At 31.9% G+C, this 27,193-nt stretch overlaps 1 protein-coding gene across 4 annotated transcripts in view; it reads left to right on the top strand.

Moving 5' to 3' along the window:
• The first annotated feature begins 9,150 nt into the window (after nucleotides 1–9,150).
• LOC129844147 (protein CBFA2T1-like) overlaps nucleotides 9,151–27,193 on the top strand; it is a 107,571-nt gene continuing 89,528 nt past the window's right edge. For 3 of the 4 annotated variants that reach the window (XM_055912552.1, XM_055912550.1, XM_055912551.1), the window contains exons 1-2: nucleotides 9,152–9,444; nucleotides 26,786–27,030. In XM_055912552.1, coding sequence (XP_055768527.1) covers nucleotides 9,327–9,444; nucleotides 26,786–27,030 — 363 coding nt within the window. In that variant the 5' untranslated portion in view covers nucleotides 9,152–9,326. Of the gene's footprint in view, nucleotides 9,445–26,785; nucleotides 27,031–27,193 lie in introns of all 4 variants that reach the window. The other variant, XM_055912553.1, reaches the window with a different exon arrangement.

Genomic DNA, 27,193 nt, shown 5'->3' with positions numbered 1-27,193 from the left:
AGATATGGTTAAAGTGACTATGTATATATGATGAACAGAGAGTAGCAGTAGACAGTCTATATACAGTAGCGAGGCCACATACAGACACCGGTTAGTCAGGCTGATTGAGGTAGTATGTACATGTAGATATGGTTAAAGTGACTATGCATATATGATGAACAGAGAGAATCAGCAGCGTAAAAGAGGGGTTGGGGGGGGCACACAATGCAAATAGTCCCGGTAACCATTTGATTACCTGTTCAGGAGTCTTATGGCTGGGGGTAAAAGCTGTTGAGAAGCCTTTTTGTTCCAGACTTGGCACTCCGGTACCGCTTGCCATGCGGTAGTAGAGAGAACAGTCTATGACTGGGGTGGCTGGGGTCTGGTATAGAGGTCCTGGATGGCAGGCAGCTTTGCCCCAGTGATGTATTGGGCCGAGCAGTTGCCATAACAGGCAGTGATGCAACCCGTCAGGATGCTCTCTGTTGCAGCTGTAGAACCTTTTGAGGATCTCAGGACCCATGCCAAATCTTCATAGTTTCCTGAGGGGGAAAAGGCTTTCTCGTGCCCTCTTCACGACTGTCTTGGTGTGTTTGGACCATTCTAGTTTGTTGTTGATGTGGACACCAAGGAACTTGAAGCTCTCAACCTGCTCCACCACAGCCCTGTCGATGAGAATGGGGGCGTGCTCGGTGCTCCTTTTCCTGTGGTCCACAATCATCTCCTTAGTCTTGGTTACGTTGAGGGAGAGGTTGTTATTCTGGTACCACCCGGCCAGGTCTCTGACCTCCCTATAGGCTGTCTCGTCATTGTCGGTGATCAGTTACCACTGTTGTGTCGTCAGCAAACTTAATGATGGTGTTGGAGTCGTGCGTGGCCACGCAGTCGTGAGTGAACAGGGAGTACAGGAGGGGACTGAGCACGCACCCCTAAGAGCCTCCAGTGTTGAGGATCAGCGTTGCGGATGTGTTGCTAGTAATTGAGGTAATATGTAGGTAGAGGTATTAAAGTGACTATGCATAGATAATAACAGAGAGTAGCACCAGCGAAAAGGGGGGCAACGCAAATAATCGGGGTAGCCATTTGATAAGCTGTTCATGAGTCTTATGGGTTGGGGGTAGAAGCTGTTTAGAAGCCTCTTGGACCTAGACTTGGTGCTCCAGTACCGCTTGCCGTGCAGGAGCAGAGAGAACAGTCTATGACTAGGGTGGCTGGAGTCTTTGATAATTTTTTGGGCCTTTCTCTGACACCGCCACGTATAGAGGCCCTGTATGGCAGGATGCTTGGCCCCGGTGATGTACTGGGCCGTACGCACTACCCTCTGTAGTGCCTTATGGTTAGAGGCCGAGCAATTGCTGTACCAGGCAGTGAAGGAGGGGACTGAGCACACAGGGTCTATGGCGGTCTGCTTAAAACATGTTGGTATTACAGACTCGGACAGGGAGAGGTTGAAAATGTCAGTGAAGACACCTGCCAGTTGGTCAGCACATGCCCGGAAAACACGTCCTGGTAATCCGTCTGGCCCCGCAGCCTTGTGTATGTTGACCTGTTTAAACGTCTTACTCACGTCGGCTACGGAGAGCGTGATCACACAGTCGTCCAGAACAGCTGATGCTCTCATGCATGCCTCAGTGTTGCTTGCCTCAAAGCGAGTATAGAAGTGATTTAGCTCGTCTGGTAGGCTCGTGTCACTGGGCAGCTTGCGGCTGTGCTTCCCTTTGTAGTCTGTAATAGTTTGCAAGCCCTGCCTCATCTGACTAGCGTTGGAGCCAGTGTAGTATGATACAATCTATGGCCTGTATTGATGCTTTGCCTGTTTGATGGTTCGTCGCAGGGCATAGCAGGATTTATTGTAAGCTTCCGGGTTAGAGTCCCGCACCTTGAAAGCGGCAGCTCTACCCTTTAGCTCAGTGCGAATGTTGCCTGTAATCCATGGCTTCTGGTTGGGGTATGTACGTACAGCCAGTGCCTGGTGTAGTGTATTCCTCAATGTCATCAGAAGAATCCCGGAACATGTTCCTTTCTGTGCTAGCAAAACAGTCCTGTAGTTTAGCATCTGCTTCATCTGATCATTTTTTTCATAGACTGAGTCATTGGTGCTTCCTGCTTTAATTTTTGCTTGTAAGCAGGAATCAGGAGGATAGAGTTGTGGTCGAATTTACCAAATGGAGGGCAAGGGAGAGCTTTTTACGCATCTCTCTGTGTGGACAATTGGCATAGCGTCGTCCGGGTTAGGGAGGGTTTGGCCGGTAGGGATATCCTTGTCTCAGTATGTAAAATGTAATAAAATGTATGCACTCTACTGTAAGTCGCTCCGTTCCTCTCTGCCCACAAATTACAACTGAGTGCTACTGAGTTCTCTTAACATTGCCAAAGCAATTTGATAATAAACAAAAGTGAAATTAACAATAAAAATAACAGTCACACAAGTTCCATAAGTATTAAGACATTTCAAATGTCATATTATGCCTATATACAGTGTTGTAACGATGTGCAAATGTGACTGACCGGCTCAAATCGGTCTGATGTAGCAAAATTTGAAATTGTGTTTTTTTTTTACATTGGATAAAAGTAGAGACTCAGAACTTCAAAATCAAACTCTACAGTTGAGGAACAATGGTAAAGTAATTCTGCTTTGAAATTGATAAACATATAAACTCATGTTTGAGAAAATGGCCTTTGAATATTTGTGGTCGCTACTGGAGAGCTGATTATCGTTGTCTCTAATTGGGGATCATACTTACGTTGTCCATTGTTCCCACCTACCTTGTGGGATATTGTTTTCAATTAGTGTCTAAGTGCGCTCTGGACGTTTGTTTATTCTTTGTTTTTGTTAAGTTTCACCGTGTAGTAAAGAATGTGTAACTCTACGCCTTGGTCCGCTCCTTTCCACGGACGTGACAATTGTTCACACCCTCTTAAGCCGGCCCCACCCATGTCTTTAAGGATTCACGGGAGGATTCATGTGAAAAAACAGTCAGTAGTGTAGTGGAGGTTAAGACTAAAAGTGGCAGTAGCCTACGATAAGGAAACATTCCAGGTAAAATATTTAATAAATATTTGATGATTCTTACCCAGACACACTTGTCTAAATTGATGGGTCATGTGAATGACTATAACCCCCAGCCACATCTTGCTATTTGGACTACAGAAGGTGTAAACGCTGTTCATCCGAACCATATTGCAAGTTGCAAACAACAAAAATCCCAAGGATGGCGAGCGCACTCCACCATAGATGTTCATATTGCAAATGGTCACAAAGTCAAGACCCAAGGGTCAAATAAAAAAATAAAAAATAATAATAATTTAAAAATTCAACCCTCTTCTAAAAAAAGTGCTTTCTGGAGCGTTTTTCCAATTTCTTTTCTTGTTTTTTTTTGCCAATGATAGATATATAATAACCATATGAACCTACCTTTGTATTATTTTAGTGAGTTTGTCCATAAGACCTATGTTATTTCCATTTGCAATATATGATCATAGGAAGTCGGCTTCCAAACCCAAAAGTCAGTGAACCATGGCCAAATGGCATAAGAAATGTCCAAATGCCATATACAAGTATTGAATGTACCAAATCAGGATGTTATGTCCATTTGCCATATATGATCATAGGACGTCAGCTTCTGAACCCAAAAGTCAGTGAACCATGTCCAAATGGCATGTATACTGACCAAATGATAAATATCACTATGGCTACATAGGATCAGAAGGATAGTAGATGGGACCTGGCTACATAGGGTCAGAAGGATAGTAGATGGACCTGGCTACATAGGGTCAGAAGGATAGTAGATGGGTAGATGGGACCTGGCTACATAGTGTCAGAAGGATAGTAGATGGGACCTGGCTACATAGGGTCAGAAGGATAGTAGATGGGACCTGGCTACATAGGGTCAGAAGGATAGTAGATAGGACCTGGCTACGTAGGGTCAGAAGGATAGTAGATGGGACCTGGCTACATAGGGTCAGAAGGATAGTAGATGGACCTGGCTACATAGGGTCAGAAGGATAGTAGATGGGACCTGGCTACGTAGGATCAGAAGGATAGTAGATGGGACCTGGCTACATAGGGTCAGAAGGATGGTAATTGGAACCTGGCTACATAGGGTCAGAAGGATAGTAGATGGGACCTGGCTACATAGGGTCAAGAAGGATAGTAGATGGACCTGGCTACATAGGGTCAGAAGGATAGTAGATGGACCTGGCTACATAGGGTCAGAAGGATAGTAGATGGGACCTGGCTACATAGGGTCAGAAGGATAGTAGATGGGACCTGGCTACATAGGGTCAGAAGGATAGTAGATGGGACCTGGCTACATAGGGTCAGAATGATAGTAGATGGGACCTGGCTACATAGGGTCAGAAGGATAGTAGATGGGACCTGGCTACATAGGGTCAGAAGGATAGTAGATGGACCTGGCTACATAGGGTCAGAAGGATAGTAGATGGGACCTGGCTACATAGGGTCAGAAGGATAGTAGATGGGACCTGGCTACATAGGGTCAGAAGGATAGAAGATGGGACCTGGCTACATAGGGTCAGAAGGATAGTAGACGGGACCTGGCTACATAGGGTCAGAAGAATAGTAGATGGGACCTGGCTACATAGGGTCAGAAGAATAGTAGATGGGACCTGGCTACATAGGGTCAGAAGGATAGTAGACAGGACCTGGCTACATAGGGTCAGAAGAATAGTAGATGGGACCTGGCTACATAGGGTCAGAAGGATAGTAGATGGGACCTGGCTACATAGGGTCAGAAGGACAGTAGATGGGACCTGGCTACATAGGGTCAGAAGGATAGTAGATGGGACCTGGCTACATAGGGTCAGAAGGATAGTAGATGGGACCTGGCTACATAGGGTCAGAAGGATAGTAGATGGGACCTGGCTACATAGGGTCAGAAGGATAGTAGATGGACCTGGCTACATAGGGTCAGAAGGATAGTAGATGGACCTGGCTACATAGGGTCAGAAGGATAGTAGATGGGAATTGGCTACATAGGGTCAGAAGGATAGTAGATGGGACCTGGCTGCATAGGGTCAGAAGGATAGTAGATGGGACCTGGCTACATAGGGTCAGATGGATAGTAGATGGGACCTGGCTACATAGGGTCAGGAGGATAGTAGATGGGACATGGCTACATAGGGTCAGAAGGATAGTAGACGGACCTGGCTACATAGGGTCAGAAGAATAGTAGATGGGACCTGGCTACATAGGGTCAGAAGAATAGTAGATGGGACCTGGCTACATAGGGTCAGAAGGATAGTAGATGGGACCTGGCAACATAGGGTCAGAAGGATAGTAGATGGGACCTGGCTACATAGGGTCAGAAGGATAGTAGATGGGACCTGGCTACATAGGGTCAGGAGGATAGTAGATGGGACCTGGCTACATAGGGTCAGAAGGATAGTAGATGGGACCTGGCTACATAGGGTCAGAAGGATAGTAGATGGGACCTGGCTACATAGGGTCAGAAGGATAGTAGATGGGACCTGGCTACATAGGGTCAGAAGGATAGTAGATGGGACCTGGCTACATAGGGTCAGAAGGATAGTAGATGGGACCTGGCTACATAGGGTCAGAAGGATAGTAGATGGGACCTGGCTACCACTATGGCATTAGCCTCTGGGTGGCGTCCTGGTAATACTACTGCATTATCCTCTGGGTGGTGTCCTGGTAATACTACTGCATTATCCTCTAGGTGGTGTCCTGGTAATACTGATGCATTATCATCTGGGTGGTGTCCTGGTAACACTATGGCATTATCATCTGGGTGGTGTCCTGATAACACTATGGCATTATCCTCTGGGTGGTGTCCTGGTAACACTATGGCATTATCCTCTGGGTGGCGTTTTGGTAACACTATGGCTTTATCATCTGGGTGGCGTCCTGGTAATACTATTGCATTATCCTCTGGGTAGTTATTAATGAATGCGAAATGGCATTCTGAGAAACCAATTACAACACACAGATCATAGATGGCGACCCAGCCATCTAACGTCAGCTAGCAAGCTAAAAGTATGCTTTCACTTTCAATGAAAACAACTTTCTGACAAAATTAGAAATGTTTAGTATCTGAAACTGTATCTAGACTCTTACCTGTATACATGGATGAAAGCTTCACGGCAGACTGCAACCCCTTTAGTTAAACAAGACTTCCTGTGTCGTTTTCCGTTTGCTTGGCCCGCTGTTGTGTCAAGACACTCTGGTTCACACTGACCGTGTCCAATGCCATACGAACCATCTTAAGCTTTTACCCCTAATCATTTTACTCCCCCTGGCAGAGCTGGTTAGGTTGTTTTCATGTTATCCAGAGCGTCGGTGACTGTTACTGTCCTCATGGCAACAGCGTTTACTGACGCCGGCCGTATTCAACGGGTGTTGAACGTTGGTAAATTCATCAGTTATTCTGCGCTCTGGTATACTCCGATGAGAGTGCTCTAAAACAGGTGTTGCAGGGACGTTCTATTGAAATGGATGCATAGTGGAGTGTTTTGTTAAGTTTTATATACAGTTTATATACTTTTATATACTTTTTTTTAAGCTATAAAAGCTGACCAGCTCAAACAGACAGAAGCGTGCTACATGGCAGACCAATACAAACTAATCTCTCGGCATGTCCAGCCCACTCATAATCTCAGCCAATCATGGCTAGTGGGAAGGATGCTGTCTTTCTATGTGGCAATCCCGCTACCGGGATCGATATGACAACAGCGAGTGAAAGTGCAGGGCGCCAAATTCAAAAAGCAGAAATCTCATAATTAAAATTCCTCAGACATTCATGTGTCTTATATCATTTTAAAGGTAATCTTGTTGTTAATCCCACTAAAGTGTTCGATTTCAAATAGGCTTTTCAGTGAAAGCACCACAGACGATTATGTTAGGTCACCACAAAACCACAATAAGCACAGCCATTTTTTCCAGCGAAATATAGCTTTCACAAAAAAACTGAAATAGAGAAAATTAATCACTAACCTTTGATTATCTACATCAGATGACACTCATAGGACTTCATGTTACACAATACATGCATGTTTTGTTTGATTAAGTTCATATTTATATAAAAAAATCTGAGTTTACATTGGCGCATTAGATTCACTAGTTGCAAAAACATCAAGTGATTTTGCATAGCCACATCGTTTCAACAGAAATACTCATCATAAATATAGATGATAATACAAGTTATACACATGGAATTATAGATATACCTCTCCTTAATGCAACCGCTGTGTCAGATTTCCAAAAAACTTTACGGAAAAAGCAAACCATGCAATAATCTGAGACGGAGCTCAGAACAATAGCCAAATTAGCCGCCATGTTGGACTCAACAGAAACCAGAAAATACATCATAAATGTTTCCTTACCTTTGATGAATTCATCAGAATGCAGTCCTAGGAATCCCAGGTCCACAATAAATGCTTGATTTGTTCAATAATGTCCGTTATTTATGTCAAATTAGCTATTTTGGACATGTTTACCAAAAGCCCCACCCAAAGTGCGTCCACTACCGTCCACTATAACTAAATGACCATGTTACCTAAATGACCATGTTACCTACATGTACCTAAATGACCATGTTACCTACATGTATCTAAATGACCATGTTACCTATATGTACCTAAATGACCATCTTACCTAAATGACCATCTTACCTAAATGACCATGTTACCTATATGACCATGTTACCTACATGTATCTAAATGACCATGTTACCTAAATGACCATGTAACCCACATGTATGTAAATGACCATGTTACCTATATGACCATGTTACCTACATGTATCTAAATGACCATGTTACCTAAATGACCATGTTACCTAAATGACCATGTTACCCACATGTATGTAAATGACCATGTTACCTACATGTACCTAAATGACCATGGTACCTAAATGACCATGTTACCCACATGTATGTAAATGACCATGTTACCTACATGTACCTAAATGACCATGTTACCTACATGTACCTAAATGACCATGTTACCTACATGTACCTAAATGACCATGTTACCTACATGCACCTAAATGACCATGTTACCTAAATGACCATGTTACCTAAATGACCATGTTACCTACATGTATATAAATGACCATGTTACCTAAATGACCATGTTACCTACATGTACCTAAATGACCATGTTACCTAAATGACCATGTTACCTACATGTACCTAAATGACCATGTTACCTACATGTACCTAAATGACCATGTTACCTACATGTACCTAAATGACCATGTTACCTAAATGACCATGTTACCTACATGTATATAAATGACCATGTTACCTAAATGACCATGTTACCTACATGTACCTAAATGACCATGTTACCTAAATGACCATGTTACCTAAATTACCATGTTACCTACATGTACCTAAATGACCATGTTACCTACATGTACCTAAATGACCATGTTACATAAATTACCATGTTACCTAAATGACCATGTTACCTACATGTATCTAAATGACCATGTTACGTACATGTACCTAAATGACCATGTTACCTACATGTACCTAAATGACCATGTGACCTACATGTATCTAAATGACCATGTTACCTAAATGACCATGTTACCTAAATGACCATGTTACCTACATGTACCTGAATGACCATGTTACCTAAATGACCATGTTACATAAATGACCATGTTACCTAAATGACCATGTTACCTAAATGACCATGTTACCTAAATGACCATGTTACCTACATGTACCTGAATGACCATGTTACCTAAATGACCATGTTACATAAATGACCATGTTACCTACATGTACCTGAATGACCATGTTACCTGAATGACCATGTTACCTAAATGACCATGTTACCTACATGTATCTAAATGACCATGTTACCTACATTTATCTAAATGACCATGTTACCTAAATGACCATGTTACCTACATGTACCTAAATGACCATGTTACCTACATGTATCTAAATGACCATGTTACCTAAATGACCACGTTACCTACATGTATCTAAATGACCATGTTACCTAAATGACCATGTTACCTAAATGACCATGTTACCTAAATGACCATGTTACCTATATGACCATGTTACGTACATGTATCTAAATGACCATGTTACCTAAATGACCATGTTACCTAAATGACCATGTTACCTAAATGACCATGTTACCTAAATGACCATGTTACGTACATGTATCTAAATGACCATGTTACCTAAATGACCATGTATCTAAATGACCATGTTACCTACATGTACCTAAATGACCATGTTACCTACATGACCATGTTACCTGAATGACCATGTTACCTACATGTATCTAAAACAGTGTATTCCTCCTCTGTGTCTCCAGATCACACTGAGAAGTGCTCCACTATGCCCGACTCACCTGCGGATGTGAAAACACAATCCAGGTTAACTCCATCCACCATGCCTCCTCTTCCTCCAACCACACAGGGAGCCCCTCGAACCAGCTCCTTCACACCTACTACATGTAAGTACTGACACACACACACACCAGCTGGGGAGCTAGATATGTGGCGGCATCACAGGAAACAGATAGTGTATCCTGCTATCGCTAGGAGACAGTTCAAACACCAAATAATAAAATCCTATTGGTCACATGGGTTTAGACTTTACTGTTCAAAGCTTTTACAGTCGTTTGTGAATTTAAAAGGACATAGTAAAACAATTAAACTAATAACGAGGCTATATACAGGGTCACTCATATACACACACACACACACACACACACACACACACACACACACACACACACACACACACACACACACACACACACACACACACACACACACACACACACACACACACACACACACACACACACTCATCCCCCCTTCTCTCACTCATGCCAGGATCCTTAAAAACAGATCAGTTGGATTCAGTAATCATGACTCAGTAACTCAGTGACTCACGACATACTGAAGGGTTAGAGTTATACTATACTACACACTGAAGGGTTAGAGTTATACTATACTACACACTGAAGGGTTAGAGTTATACTATACTATACACTGAAGGGTTAGAGTTATACTATACTACACACTGAAGGGTTAGAGTTATACTATACTACACACTGAAGGGTTAGAGTTATACTATACTACACACTGAAGGGTTAGAGTTATACTATACTACACACTGAAGGGTTAGAGTTATACTATACTACACACTGAAGGAAGGGTTAGAGTTATACTATACTACACACTGAAGGGTTAGAGTTATACTATACTACACACTGAAGGGTTAGAGTTATACTATACTACACACTGAAGGGTTAGAGTTATACTATACTACACACTGAAGGGCTAGAGTTATACTATACTACACACTGAAGGGTTAGAGTTATACTATACTACACACTGAAGGAAGGGTTAGAGTTATACTATACTACACACTGAAGGGTTAGAGTTATACTATACTACACACTGAAGGGTTAGAGTTATACTATACTACACACTGAAGGGTTAGAGTTATACTATACTACACACTGAAGGGTTAGAGTTATACTATACTACACACTGAAGGGTTAGAGTTATACTATACTACACACTGAAGGGTTAGAGTTATACTATACTACACACTGAAGGGTTAGAGTTATACTATACTACACACTGAAGGGTTAGAGTTATACTATACTACACACTGAAGGGTTAGAGTTATACTATACTACACACTGAAGGGTTAGAGTTATACTATACTACACACTGAAGGGTTAGAGTTATACTATACTACACACTGAAGGGTTAGAGTTATACTATACTACACACTGAAGGGTTAGAGTTATACTATACTACACACTGAAGGGTTAGAGTTATACTATACTACACACTGAAGGAAGGGTTAGAGTTATACTATACTACACACTGAAGGGTTAGAGTTATACTATACTACACACTGAAGGGTTAGAATTATACTACACACTGAAGGGTTAGAGTTATACTATACTACACACTGAAGGGTTAGAGTTATATTATACTACATACTGATGGAAGGGTTAGAGTTATACTATACTACACACTGAAGGGTTAGAGTTATACTATACTACACACTGAAGGGTTAGAGTTATACTATACTACACACTGAAGGAAGGGTTAGAGTTATACTAGACTACACACTGAAGGGTTAGAGTTATACTATACTACACACTGAAGGGTTAGAGTTATGCTATACTACACACTGAAGGGTTAGAGTTATACTATACTACACACTGAAGGGTTAGAGTTATACTATACTACACACTGAAGGAAGGGTTAGAGTTATACTATACTACACACTGAAGGGTTAGAGTTATACTATACTACACACTGAAGGGTTAGAATTATACTACACACTGAAGGGTTAGAGTTATACTATACTACACACTGAAGGGTTAGAGTTATATTATACTACATACTGATGGAAGGGTTAGAGTTATGCTATACTACACACTGAAGGGTTAGAGTTATACTATACACTGAAGGGTTAGAGTTATACTATACTACACACTGAAGGGTTAGAGTTATACTATACTACACACTGAAGGGTTAGAGTTATACTATACTACACACTGAAGGGTTAGAGTTATACTATACTACACACTGAAGGGTTAGAGTTATACTATACTAAACACTGAAGGGTTAGAGTTATACTATACTACACACTGAAGGGTTAGAGTTATACTATACTACACACTGAAGGGTTAGAGTTATACTATACTACACACTGAAGGGTTAGAGTTATACTATACTACACACTGAAGGGTTAGAGTTATACTATACTACACACTGAAGGGTTAGAGTTATACTATACTACACACTGAAGGGTTAGAGTTATACTATACTACACACTGAAGGAAGGGTTAGAGTTATACTATACTACACACTGAAGGGTTAGAGTTATACTATACTACACACTGAAGGGTTAGAGTTATACTATACTACACAATGAAGGGTTAGAGTTATACTATACTACACACTGAAGGGTTAGAGTTATACTATACTACACACTGAAGGAAGGGTTAGAGTTATACTATACTACACACTGAAGGAAGGGTTAGAGTTATACTATACTACACACTGAAGGGTTAGAGTTATACTATACTACACACTGAAGGGTTAGAGTTATACTATACTACACACTGAAGGGTTAGAGTTATACTATACTACACACTGAAGGGTTAGAGTTATACTATACTACACACTGAAGGGCTAGAGTTATACTATACTACACACTGAAGGAAGGGTTAGAGTTATACTATACTACACGCTGAAGGGTTAGAGTTATACTATACTACACACTGAAGGGTTAGAGTTATACTATACTACACACTGAAGGGTTAGAGTTATACTATACACTGAAGGGTTAGAGTTATACTATACTACACACTGAAGGGTTAGAGTTATACTATACTACACACTGAATGGTTAGAGTTATACTATACTACACACTGAAGGGTTAGAGTTATACTATACTACACACTGAAGGGTTAGAGTTATACTATACTACACACTGAAGGGTTAGAGTTATACTATACTACACACTGAAGGGTTAGAGTTATACTATACTACACACTGAAGGGTTAGAGTTATACTATACTACACACTGAAGGGTTAGAGTTATACTATACCACACACTGAAGGGTTAGAGTTATACTATACTACACACTGAAGGGTTAGAGTTATACTATACTACACACTGAAGGGTTAGAGTTATACTATACTACACACTGAAGGAAGGGTTAGAGTTATACTATACTACACACTGAAGGGTTAGAGTTATACTATACTACACACTGAAGGGTTAGAGTTATACTATACTACACAATGAAGGGTTAGAGTTATACTATACTACACACTGAAGGGTTAGAGTTATACTATACTACACACTGAAGGAAGGGTTAGAGTTATACTATACTACACACTGAAGGAAGGGTTAGAGTTATACTATACTACACACTGAAGGGTTAGAGTTATACTATACTACACACTGAAGGGTTAGAGTTATACTATACTACACACTGAAGGGTTAGAGTTATACTATACTACACACTGAAGGGTTAGAGTTATACTATACTACACACTGAAGGGCTAGAGTTATACTATACTACACACTGAAGGAAGGGTTAGAGTTATACTATACTACACGCTGAAGGGTTAGAGTTATACTATACTACACACTGAAGGGTTAGAGTTATACTATACTACACACTGAAGGGCTAGAGTTATACTATACTACACACTGAAGGAAGGGCTAGAGTTATACTATACTACACACTGAAGGAATCGTTAACAAAGAGGCTGCTTTTGTTTCCTAGTTTTGTGTTAATTTTTACCAGATGTAGGTTAATTGCCTCGTTTCTCCCAGTATTGGAAATATCTGTGTGTGTCTGTGTTTGGGAAATATTGTAGTAGTTTAACCCTAGTGTTATTATATTGTAGTGTTATTATATTGTAGTGTTTAACCCTAGTGTTATTATATTGTAGTGTTATTATATTGTAGTGTTTAACCCTAGTGTTATTATATTGTAGTGTTATTATATTGTAGTGTTATTATATTGTAGTGTTATTATATTGTAGTGTTTAATCCTAGTGTTATTATATTGTAGAGTTTAATCCTAGTGTTATTATATTGTAGTGTTATTATATTGTAGTGTTATTATATTGTAGTGTTTAACCCTAGTGTTATTATATTGTAGTGTTATTATATTGTAGTGTTATTATATTGTAGTGTTATTATATTGTAGTGTTTAATCCTAGTGTTATTATATTGTAGTGTTATTATATTATAGTGTTATTATATTGTAGTGTTTAACCCTAGTGTTATTATATTGTAGTGTTATTATATTGTAGTGTTATTATATTGTAGTGTTATTATATTGTAGTGTTTAACCCTAGTGTTATTATATTGTAGTGTTATTATATTGTAGTGTTATTATATTGTAGTGTTTAACCCTAGTGTTATTATATTGTAGTGTTATTATATTGTAGTGTTAATATATTGTAGTGTTATTATATTGTAGTATTATTATATTGTAGTGTTATTATATTGTAGTGTTATTATATTGTAGTGTTATTATATTGTAGTGTTATTATATTGTAGTGTTATTATATTGTAGTGTTATTATATTGTAGTGTTATTATATTGTAGTGTTTAACCCTAGTGTTATTATATTGTAGTGTTATTATATTGTAGTGTTTAATCCTAGTGTTATTATATTGTAGTGTTATTATATTGTAGTGTTAATATATTGTAGTGTTATTATATTGTAGTGTTATTATATTGTAGTGTTATTATATTGTAGTGTTATTATATTGTAGTGTTATTATATTGTAGTGTTATTATATTGTAGTGTTATTATATTGTAGTGTTATTATATTGTAGTGTTATTATATTGTAGTGTTATTATATTGTAGTGTTTAACCCTAGTGTTATTATATTGTAGTGTTATTATATTGTAGTGTTTAATCCTAGTGTTATTATATTGTAGTGTTATTATATTGTAGTGTTTAACCCTGGTGTTATTATATTGTAGTGTTATTATATTGTAGTGTTATTATATTGTAGTGTTATTATATTGTAGTGTTATTATATTGTAGTGTTATTATATTGTAGTGTTTAACCCTAGTGTTATTATATTGTAGTGTTATTATATTGTAGTGTTATTATATTGTAGTGTTTAATCCTAGTGTTATTATATTGTAGTGTTATTATATTGTAGTGTTATTATATTGTAGTGTTTAACCCTAGTGTTATTATATTATAGTGTTATTATATTGTAGTGTTATTATATTGTAGTGTTATTATATTGTAGTGTTATTATATTATAGTGTTATTATATTGTAGTGTTTAACCCTAGTGTTATTATATTGTAGTGTTATTATATTGTAGTGTTATTATATTGTAGTGTTATTATATTGTAGTGTTATTATATTGTAGTGTTATTATATTGTAGTGTTATTATATTGTAGTGTTTAATCCTAGTGTTATTATATTGTAGTGTTATTATATTGTAGTGTTTAATCCTAGTGTTATTATATTGTAGTGTTATTATATTGTAGTGTTTAACCCTGGTGTTATTATATTGTAGTGTTTAACCCTAGTGTTATTATATTGTAGTGTTTAGTCCTAGTGTTATTATATTGTAGTGTTATTATATTGTAGTGTTTAACCCTAGTGTTATTATATTGTAGTGTTTAACCCTAGTGTTATTATATTGTAGTGTTATTATATTATAGTGTTATTATATTGTAGTGTTATTATATTGTAGTGTTATTATATTGTAGTGTTATTATATTGTAGTGTTATTATATTGTAGTGTTTAACCCTAGTGTTATTATATTGTAGTGTTTAACCCTAGTGTTATTATATTGTAGTGTTATTATATTGTAGTGTTATTATATTGTAGTGTTATTATATTGTAGTGTTATTATATTGTAGTGTTATTATATTGTAGTGTTTAATCCTAGTGTTATTATATTGTAGTGTTATTATATTGTAGTGTTTAACCCTAGTGTTATTATATTGTAGTGTTTAACCCTAGTGTTATTATATTGTAGTGTTATTATATTGTAGTGTTATTATATTGTAGTGTTTAACCCTAGTGTTATTATATTGTAGTGTTATTATATTGTAGTGTTATTATATTGTAGTGTTATTATATTGTAGTGTTATTATATTGTAGTGTTTAACCCTAGTGTTATTATATTGTAGTGTTTAACCCTAGTGTTATTATATTGTAGTGTTATTATATTGTAGTGTTATTATATTGTAGTGTTATTATATTGTAGTGTTATTATATTGTAGTGTTATTATATTGTAGTGTTTAACCCTAGTGTTATTATGTTGTAGTGTTTAATCCTAGTGTTATTATATTGTAGTGTTATTATATTGTAGTGTTTAACCCTAGTGTTATTATATTGTAGTGTTATTATACTGTAGTGTTTAATCCTAGTGTTATTATATTGTAGTGTTATTATATTGTAGTGTTATTATATTGTAGTGTTATTATATTGTAGTGTTATTATATTGTAGTGTTATTATATTGTAGTGTTTAACCCTAGTGTTATTATATTGTAGTGTTTAACCCTAGTGTTATTATATTGTAGTGTTATTATATTGTAGTGTTATTATATTGTAGTGTTATTATATTGTAGTGTTATTATATTGTAGTGTTATTATATTGTAGTGTTATTATATTGTAGTGTTATTATATTGTAGTGTTATTATATTGTAGTGTTATTATATTGTAGTGTTATTATATTGTAGTGTTATTATATTGTAGTGTTATTATATTGTAGTGTTATTATATTGTAGTGTTATTATATTGTAGTGTTATTATATTGTAGTGTTATTATATTGTAGTGTTATTATATTGTAGTGTTATTATATTGTAGTGTTTAACCCTAGTGTTATTATATTGTAGTGTTTAACCCTAGTGTTATTATATTGTAGTGTTATTATATTGTAGTGTTATTATATTGTAGTGTTATTATATTGTAGTGTTATTATATTGTAGTGTTATTATATTGTAGTGTTATTATATTGTAGTGTTATTATATTGTAGTGTTTAACCCTAGTGTTATTATATTGTAGTGTTATTATATTGTAGTGTTATTATATTGTAGTGTTATTATACTGTAGTGTTTAATCCTAGTGTTATTATATTGTAGTGTTATTATATTGTAGTGTTATTATATTGTAGTGTTATTATATTGTAGTGTTATTATATTGTAGTGTTATTATATTGTAGTGTTTAACCCTAGTGTTATTATATTGTAGTGTTTAACCCTAGTGTTATTATATTGTAGTGTTATTATATTGTAGTGTTATTATATTGTAGTGTTATTATATTGTAGTGTTTAACCCTAGTGTTATTATATTGTAGTGTTATTATATTATAGTGTTTAATCCTAGTGTTATTATATTGTAGTGTTATTATATTGTAGTGTTATTATATTGTAGTGTTATTATATTGTAGTGTTTAACCCTAGTGTTATTATATTGTAGTGTTATTATATTGTAGTGTTATTATATTGTAGTGTTATTATATTGTAGTGTTATTATATTGTAGTGTTATTATATTGTAGTGTTATTATATTGTAGTGTTTAATCCTAGTGTTATTATATTGTAGTGTTTAACCCTAGTGTTATTATATTGTAGTGTTATTATATTGTAGTGTTTAACCCTAGTGTTATTATATTGTAGTGTTATTATATTGTAGTGTTATTATATTGTAGTGTTATTATATTGTAGTGTTTAACCCTAGTGTTATTATATTGTAGTGTTATTATATTGTAGTGTTTAATCCTAGTGTTATTATATTGTAGTGTTATTATATTGTAGTGTTATTATATTGTAGTGTTATTATATTGTAGTGTTTAACCCTAGTGTTATTATATTGTAGTGTTATTATATTGTAGTGTTATTATATTGTAGTGTTTAATCCTAGTGTTATTATATTGTAGTGTTATTATATTGTAGTGTTTAACCCTAGTGTTATTATATTGTAGTGTTTAATCCTAGTGTTATTATATTGTAGTGTTTAATCCTAGTGTTATTATATTGTAGTGTTATTATATTGTAGTGTTATTATATTGTAGTGTTATTATATTGTAGTGTTATTATATTGTAGTGTTATTATATTGTAGTGTTTAATCCTAGTGTTATTATATTGTAGTGTTATTATATTGTAGTGTTATTATATTATAGTGTTATTATGTTGTAGTGTTTAACCCTAGTGTTATTATATTGTAGTGTTTAACCCTAGTGTTATTATATTGTAGTGTTATTATATTGTAGTGTTTAATCCTAGTGTTATTATATTGTAGTGTTATTATATTGTAGTGTTATTATATTGTAGTGTTATTATATTGTAGTGTTTAATCCTAGTGTTATTATATTGTAGTGTTATTATATTGTAGTGTTATTATATTATAGTGTTATTATGTTGTAGTGTTTAACCCTAGTGTTATTATATTGTAGTGTTTAACCCTAGTGTTATTATATTGTAGTGTTTAACCCTAGTGTTATTATATTGTAGTGTTATTATATTGTAGTGTTTAACCCTAGTGTTATTATATTGTAGTGTTATTATATTGTAGTGTTATTATATTATAGTGTTATTATATTGTAGTGTTTAACCCTAGTGTTATTATATTGTAGTGTTATTATATTGTAGTGTTATTATATTGTAGTGTTATTATATTGTAGTGTTATTATATTGTAGTGTTATTATATTGTAGTGTTATTATATTGTAGTGTTATTATATTGTAGTGTTTAACCCTAGTGTTATTATATTGTAGTGTTATTATATTGTAGTGTTTAACCCTAGTGTTATTATATTGTAGTGTTATTATATTGTAGTGTTATTATATTGTAGTGTTATTATATTGTAGTGTTTAATCCTAGTGTTATTATATTGTAGTGTTATTATATTGTAGTGTTATTATATTGTAGTGTTATTATATTGTAGTGTTATTATATTGTAGTGTTATTATATTGTAGTGTTATTATATTGTAGTGTTTAACCCTAGTGTTATTATATTGTAGTGTTATTATATTGTAGTGTTATTATATTGTAGTGGTATTATATTGTAGTGTTTAATCCTAGTGGTATTATATTGTAGTGTTTAACCCTAGTGTTATTATATTGTAGTGTTTAACCCTAGTGTTATTATATTGTAGTGTTATTATATTGTAGTGTTATTATATTGTAGTGTTATTATATTGTAGTGTTATTATATTGTAGTGTTATTATATTGTAGTGTTATTATATTGTAGTGGTATTATATTGTAGTGGTATTATATTGTAGTGTTTAATCCTAGTGGTATTATATTGTAGTGTTTAACCCTAGTGTTATTATATTGTAGTGTTTAATCCTAGTGTTATTATATTGTAGTGTTATTATATTGTAGTGTTATTATATTGTAGTGTTATTATATTGTAGTGTTATTATATTGTAGTGTTATTATATTGTAGTGTTATTATATTGTAGTGTTATTATATTGTAGTGTTATTATATTGTAGTGTTATTATATTGTAGTGTTTAACCCTAGTGTTATTATATTGTAGTGTTATTATATTGTAGTGTTATTATATTGTAGTGTTTAACCCTAGTGTTATTATATTGTAGTGTTATTATATTGTAGTGTTATTATATTGTAGTGTTATTATATTGTAGTGTTTAATCCTAGTGTTATTATATTGTAGTGTTATTATATTGTAGTGTTTAACCCTAGTGTTATTATATTGTAGTGTTTAATCCTAGTGTTATTATATTGTAGTGTTATTATATTGTAGTGTTTAACCCTAGTGTTATTATATTGTAGTGTTTAACCCTAGTGTTATTATATTGTAGTGTTATTATATTGTAGTGTTTAACCCTAGTGTTATTATATTGTAGTGTTTAACCCTAGTGTTATTATATTGTAGTGTTATTATATTGTAGTGTTTAACCCTAGTGTTATTATATTGTAGTGTTATTATATTGTAGTGTTATTATATTGTAGTGTTATTATATTGTAGTGTTATTATATTGTAGTGTTTAACCCTAGTGTTATTATATTGTAGTGTTATTATATTGTAGTGTTATTATATTGTAGTGTTATTATATTGTAGTGGTTAACCCTAGTGTTATTATATTGTAGTGTTATTATATTGTAGTGTTATTATATTGTAGTGTTATTATATTGTAGTGTTATTATATTGTAGTGTTATTATATTGTAGTGGTTAACCCTAGTGTTATTATATTGTAGTGTTATTATATTGTAGTGTTTAACCCTAGTGTTATTATATTGTAGTGTTATTATATTGTAGTGTTTAACCCTAGTGTTATTATATTGTAGTGTTATTATATTGTAGTGTTTAACCCTAGTGTTATTATATGGTAGTGTTATTATATTGTAGTGTTATTATATTGTAGTATTATTATATTGTAGTGTTATTATATTGTAGTGTTATTATATTGTAGTGTTATTATATTGTAGTGTTTAACCCTGGTGTTATTATATTGTAGTGTTATTATATTGTAGTGTTATTATATTGTAGTGTTATTATATTGTAGTGTTATTATATTGTAGTGTTATTATATTGTAGTGTTATTATATTGTAGTGTTTAACCCTGGTGTTATTATATTGTAGTGTTATTATATTGTAGTGTTATTATATTGTAGTGTTATTATATTGTAGTGTTATTATATTGTAGTGTTATTATATTGTAGTGTTATTATATTGTAGTGTTATTATATTGTAGTGTTTAACCCTAGTGTTATTATATTGTAGTGTTATTATATTGTAGTGTTATTATATTGTAGTGTTTAACCCTGGTGTTATTATATTGTAGTGTTATTATATTGTAGTGTTATTATATTGTAGTGTTATTATATTGTAGTGTTATTATATTGTAGTGTTATTATATTGTAGTGTTTAACCCTAGTGTTATTATATTGTAGTGTTTAACCCTAGTGTTATTATATTGTAGTGTTATTATATTGTAGTGTTATTATATTGTAGTGTTATTATATTGTAGTGTTATTATATTGTAGTGTTATTATATTGTAGTGTTTAACCCTGGTGTTATTATATTGTAGTGTTATTATATTGTAGTGTTATTATATTGTAGTGTTATTATATTGTAGTGTTATTATATTGTAGTGTTATTATATTGTAGTGTTTAACCCTAGTGTTATTATATTGTAGTGTTATTATATTGTAGTGTTATTATATTGTAGTTTTATTATATTGTAGTGTTATTATATTGTAGTGTTATTATATTGTAGTGTTATTATATTGTAGTGTTATTATATTGTAGTGTTATTATATTGTAGTGTTTAACCCTAGTGTTATTATATTGTAGTGTTTAATCCTAGTGTTATTATATTGTAGTGTTTAACCCTAGTGTTATTATATTGTAGTGTTATTATATTGTAGTGGTTAACCCTAGTGTTATTATATTGTAGTGTTTAATCCTAGTGTTATTATATTGTAGTGTTATTATATTGTAGTGGTTAACCCTAGTGTTATTATATTGTAGTGTTTAACCCTAGTGTTATTATATTGTAGTGTTATTTATTATATTGTAGTGTTATTTATCATATTGTAGTGTTATTATATTGTAGTGTTATTTATTATATTGTAGTGTTATTTATTATATTGTAGTGTTATTTATTATATTGTAGTGTTATTATGTTGTAGTGTTTAATCCTAGTGTTATTATATTGTAGTGTTATTATATTGTAGTGTTATTATATTGTAGTGTTATTATATTGTAGTGTTATTATATTGTAGTGTTTAACCCTAGTGTTATTATATTGTAGTGTTTAACCCTGGTGTTATTATATTGTAGTGTTATTATATTGTAGTGTTATTATATTGTAGTGTTATTATATTGTAGTGTTATTATATTGTAGTGTTATTATGTTGTAGTGTTTAACCCTAGTGTTATTATATTGTAGTGTTATTATATTGTAGTGTTATTATATTGTAGTGTTATTATATTGTAGTGTTTAACCCTAGTGTTATTATATTGTAGTGTTATTATATTGTAGTGTTTAACCCTAGTGTTATTGTATTGCAGTGTTTAATCCTAGTGTTATTATATTGTAGTGTTTAATCCTAGTGTTATTATATTGTAGTGTTATTATATTGTAGTGTTATTATATTGTAGTGTTATTATATTGTAGTGTTTAACCCTAGTGTTATTATATTGTAGTGTTATTATATTGTAGTGTTATTATATTGTAGTGTTTAACCCTAGTGTTATTATATTGTAGTGTTTAATCCTAGTGTTATTATATTGTAGTGTTATTATATTGTAGTGTTTAACCCTAGTGTTATTATATTGTAGTGTTATTATATTGTAGTGTTTAACCCTAGTGTTATTATATTGTAGTGTTATTATATTGTAGTGTTTAATCCTAGTGTTATTATATTGTAGTGTTATTATATTGTAGTGTTTAATCCTAGTGTTATTATATTGTAGTGTTATTATATTGTAGTGTTTAATCCTAGTGTTATTATATTGTAGTGTTATTATATTGTAGTGTTATTATATTGTAGTGTTATTATATTGTAGTGTTATTATATTGTAGTGTTATTATATTGTAGTGTTATTATATTGTAGTGTTTAACCCTAGTGTTATTATATTGTAGTGTTTAACCCTAGTGTTATTATATTATAGTGTTATTATATTGTAGTGTTATTATATTGTAGTGTTATTATATTGTAGTGTTATTATATTGTAGTGTTATTATATTGTAGTGTTTAATCCTAGTGTTATTATATTGTAGTGTTATTATTTTGTAGTGTTATTATATTGTAGTGTTATTATATTGTAGTGTTATTATATTGTAGTGTTATTATATTGTAGTGTTTAACCCTAGTGTTATTATATTGTAGTGTTTAACCCTAGTGGTATTATATTGTAGTGTTATTATATTGTAGTGTTTAACCCTAGTGTTATTATATTGTAGTGTTATTATATTGTAGTGTTATTATATTGTAGTGTTATTATATTGTAGTGTTATTATATTGTAGTGTTATTATATTGTAGTGTTATTATATTGTAGTGTTATTATATTGTAGTGTTTAATCCTAGTGTTATTATATTGTAGTGTTATTATATTATAGTGTTTAACCCTAGTGTTATTATATTGTAGTGTTATTATATTGTAGTGTTATTATATTGTAGTGTTATTATATTGTAGTGTTTAATCCTAGTGTTATTATATTGTAGTGTTATTATATTGTAGTGTTATTATATTGTAGTGTTATTATATTGTAGTGTTATTATGTTGTAGTGTTTAATCCTAGTGTTATTATATTGTAGTGTTATTATATTGTAGTGTTATTATATTGTAGTGTTATTATATTGTAGTGTTATTATATTGTAGTGTTATTATATTGTAGTGTTTAATCCTAGTGTTATTATATTGTAGTGTTATTATATTGTAGTGTTTAATCCTAGTGTTATTATATTGTAGTGTTATTATATTGTAGTGTTATTATATTGTAGTGTTATTATATTGTAGTGTTTAATCCTAGTGTTATTATATTGTAGTGTTATTATATTGTAGTGTTATTATATTGTAGTGTTATTATATTGTAGTGTTATTATATTGTAGTGTTTAACCCTAGTGTTATTATATTGTAGTGTTATTATATTGTAGTGTTTAACCCTAGTGTTATTATATTGTAGTGTTATTATATTGTAGTGTTTAATCCTAGTGTTATTATATTATAGTGTTATTATATTGTAGTGTTATTATATTGTAGTGTTTAACCCTAGTGTTATTATATTGTAGTGTTATTATATTGTAGTGTTTAACCCTAGTGTTATTATATTGTAGTGTTATTATATTGTAGTGTTATTATATTGTAGTGTTATTATATTGTAGTGTTATTATATTGTAGTGTTATTATATTGTAGTGTTATTATATTGTAGTGTTATTATATTGTAGTGTTTAACCCTAGTGTTATTATATTGTAGTGTTATTATATTGTAGTGTTTAATCCTAGTGTTATTATATTGTAGTGTTATTATATTGTAGTGTAATTATATTGTAGTGTTATTATATTGTAGTGTTATTATATTGTAGTGTTATTATATTGTAGTGGTATTATATTGTAGTGTTATTATATTGTAGTGTTTAACCCTAGTGTTATTATATTGTAGTGTTTAACCCTAGTGTTATTATATTGTAGTGTTATTATATTGTAGTGTTATTATATTGTAGTGTTATTATATTGTAGTGTTATTATATTGTAGTGTTATTATATTGTAGTGTTTAACCCTAGTGTTATTATATTGTAGTGTTATTATATTGTAGTGTTATTATATTGTAGTGTTATTATACTGTAGTGTTATTATATTGTAGTGTTATTATATTGTAGTGGATAACCCTAGTGTTATTATATTGTAGTGTTTAACCCTAGTGTTATTATATTATAGTGTTTAACCCTAGTGTTATTATATTGTAGTGTTATTATATTGTAGTGTTTAATCCTAGTGTTATTATATTGTAGTGTTATTATATTGTAGTGTTTAACCCTAGTGTTATTATATTATAGTGTTTAACCCTAGTGTTATTATATTGTAGTGTTATTATATTGTAGTGTTTAATCCTAGTGTTATTATATTGTAGTGTTATTATATTGTAGTGTTTAACCCTAGTGTTATTATATTGTAGTGTTATTATATTGTAGTGTTATTATATTGTAGTGTTATTATATTGTAGTGTTATTATATTGTAGTGTTATTATATTGTAGTGTTATTATATTGTAGTGTTATTATATTGTAGTGTTATTATATTGTAGTGTTATTATATTGTAGTGTTATTATATTGTAGTGTTATTATATTGTAGTGTTATTATATTGTAGTGTTTAACCCTAGTGTTATTATATTGTAGTGTTATTATATTGTAGTGTTATTATATTGTAGTGTTTAACCCTAGTGTTATTATATTGTAGTGTTATTATATTGTAGTGTTATTATATTATAGTGTTATTATATTGTAGTGTTTAACCCTAGTGTTATTATATTGTAGTGTTATTATATTGTAGTGTTATTATATTGTAGTGTTATTATATTGTAGTGTTTAATCCTAGTGTTATTATATTGTAGTGTTATTATATTGTAGTGTTATTATATTGTAGTGTTTAATCCTAGTGTTATTATATTGTAGTGTTATTATATTGTAGTGTTATTATATTGTAGTGTTATTATATTGTAGTGTTTAATCCTAGTGTTATTATATTGTAGTGTTATTATATTGTAGTGTTATTATATTGTAGTGTTATTATATTGTAGTGTTATTATATTGTAGTGTTATTATATTGTAGTGTTATTATATTGTAGTGTTATTATATTGTAGTGTTATTATATTGTAGTGTTTAACCCTAGTGTTATTATATTGTAGTGTTATTATATTGTAGTGTTATTATATTGTAGTGTTTAACCCTAGTGTTATTATATTGTAGTGTTATTATATTGTAGTGTTATTATATTATAGTGTTATTATATTGTAGTGTTTAACCCTAGTGTTATTATATTGTAGTGTTATTATATTGTAGTGTTATTATATTGTAGTGTTATTATATTGTAGTGTTTAATCCTAGTGTTATTATATTGTAGTGTTATTATATTGTAGTGTTATTATATTATAGTGTTATTATGTTGTAGTGGTTAACCCTAGTGTTATTATATTGTAGTGTTATTATATTGTAGTGTTATTATATTGTAGTGTTATTATATTGTAGTGTTATTATATTGTAGTGGTATTATATTGTAGTGTTTAACCCTAGTGTTATTATATTGTAGTGTTTAACCCTAGTGTTATTATATTGTAGTGTTTAATTCTAGTGTTATTATATTGTAGTGTTATTATATTGTAGTGGTTAACCCTAGTGTTATTATATTGTAGTGTTATTATATTGTAGTGTTATTATATTGTAGTGTTATTATATTGTAGTGTTATTATATTGTAGTGTTATTATATTGTAGTGTTATTATATTGTAGTGTTATTATATTGTAGTGTTTAACCCTAGTGTTATTATATTGTAGTGTTATTATATTGTAGTGTTATTATATTGTAGTGTTTAATCCTAGTGTTATTATATTGTAGTGTTATTATATTGTAGTGTTATTATATTGTAGTGTTATTATATTGTAGTGTTATTATATTGTAGTGTTATTATATTGTAGTGTTATTATATTGTAGTGTTATTATATTGTAGTGTTATTATATTGTAGTGTTATTATATTGTAGTGTTATTATATTGTAGTGTTATTATATTGTAGTGTTATTATATTGTAGTGTTATTATATTGTAGTGTTATTATATTGTAGTGTTATTATATTGTAGTGTTTAACCCTAGTGTTATTATATTGTAGTGTTATTATATTGTAGTGTTATTATATTGTAGTGTTATTATATTGTAGTGTTATTATATTGTAGTGTTATTATATTGTAGTGTTTAATCCTAGTGTTATTATATTGTAGTGTTTAATCCTAGTGTTATTATATTGTAGTGTTATTATATTATAGTGTTATTATATTGTAGTGTTTAACCCTAGTGTTATTATATTGTAGTGTTTAACCCTAGTGTTATTATATTGTAGTGTTATTATATTGTAGTGTTATTATATTGTAGTGTTTAATCCTAGTGTTATTATATTGTAGTGTTATTATATTGTAGTGTTATTATATTGTAGTGTTTAATCCTAGTGTTATTATATTGTAGTGTTATTATATTGTAGTGTTTAACCCTAGTGTTATTATATTGTAGTGTTATTATATTGTAGTGTTATTATATTGTAGTGTTATTATATTGTAGTGTTATTATATTGTAGTGTTATTATATTGTAGTGTTTAATCCTAGTGTTATTATATTGTAGTGTTATTATATTGTAGTGTTTAATCCTAGTGTTATTATATTGTAGTGTTATTATATTGTAGTGTTATTATATTGTAGTGTTATTATATTGTAGTGTTATTATATTGTAGTGTTATTATATTGTAGTGTTTAACCCTAGTGTTATTATATTGTAGTGTTATTATATTGTAGTGTTATTATATTGTAGTGTTATTATATTGTAGTGTTTAATCCTAGTGTTATTATATTGTAGTGTTATTATATTGTAGTGTTATTATATTGTAGTGTTATTATATTATAGTGTTATTATATTGTAGTGTTATTATATTGTCGTGTTATTATATTGTAGTGTTATTATATTGTAGTGTTATTATATTGTAGTGTTTAACCCTAGTGTTATTATATTGTAGTGTTTAACCCTAGTGTGCTTTTCTCAATCTTCTTTGTGTCTACAGTAACCAACGGCAACAACAGCCACTCCCCCACGGCGTTAAATGGAGCTCCCTCGCCACCCAACGGCTTCAGCAACGGACCTAGCTCTTCCTCATCTTCCTCGCTGGCCAATCAGCTGCTCCCTTTGGCGTGCGGCGCCCGGCAGCTCAGCAAGCTCAAACGCTTCCTCACAACTCTTCAGCAATTCGGCAACGATATCTCGCCCGAGATCGGTGAACGGGTCCGCACGCTGGTGCTGGGGCTGGTGGTGAGTCTATACTGTAAACCAGGGAGATGTCCTCCTGTAGGTTTTAACTCCAACCTGTTGTAACACTCCTGTATTCAGTTTATCAACCAGCTAATTAATAGAATCAGGTATGGTATATTAGGGTTGGAGTTCAAATCTACAGGAGGACTGATGAAGGCTAACC

This window comes from Salvelinus fontinalis, unplaced genomic scaffold (genome assembly GCF_029448725.1).
Source record: "Salvelinus fontinalis isolate EN_2023a unplaced genomic scaffold, ASM2944872v1 scaffold_0180, whole genome shotgun sequence".
NCBI classification, from domain to species: Eukaryota; Metazoa; Chordata; class Actinopteri; order Salmoniformes; family Salmonidae; genus Salvelinus; species Salvelinus fontinalis.
Note: the sequence above shows the minus strand (reverse complement) of the source record. Positions and strands in the feature narration are given on the sequence as shown.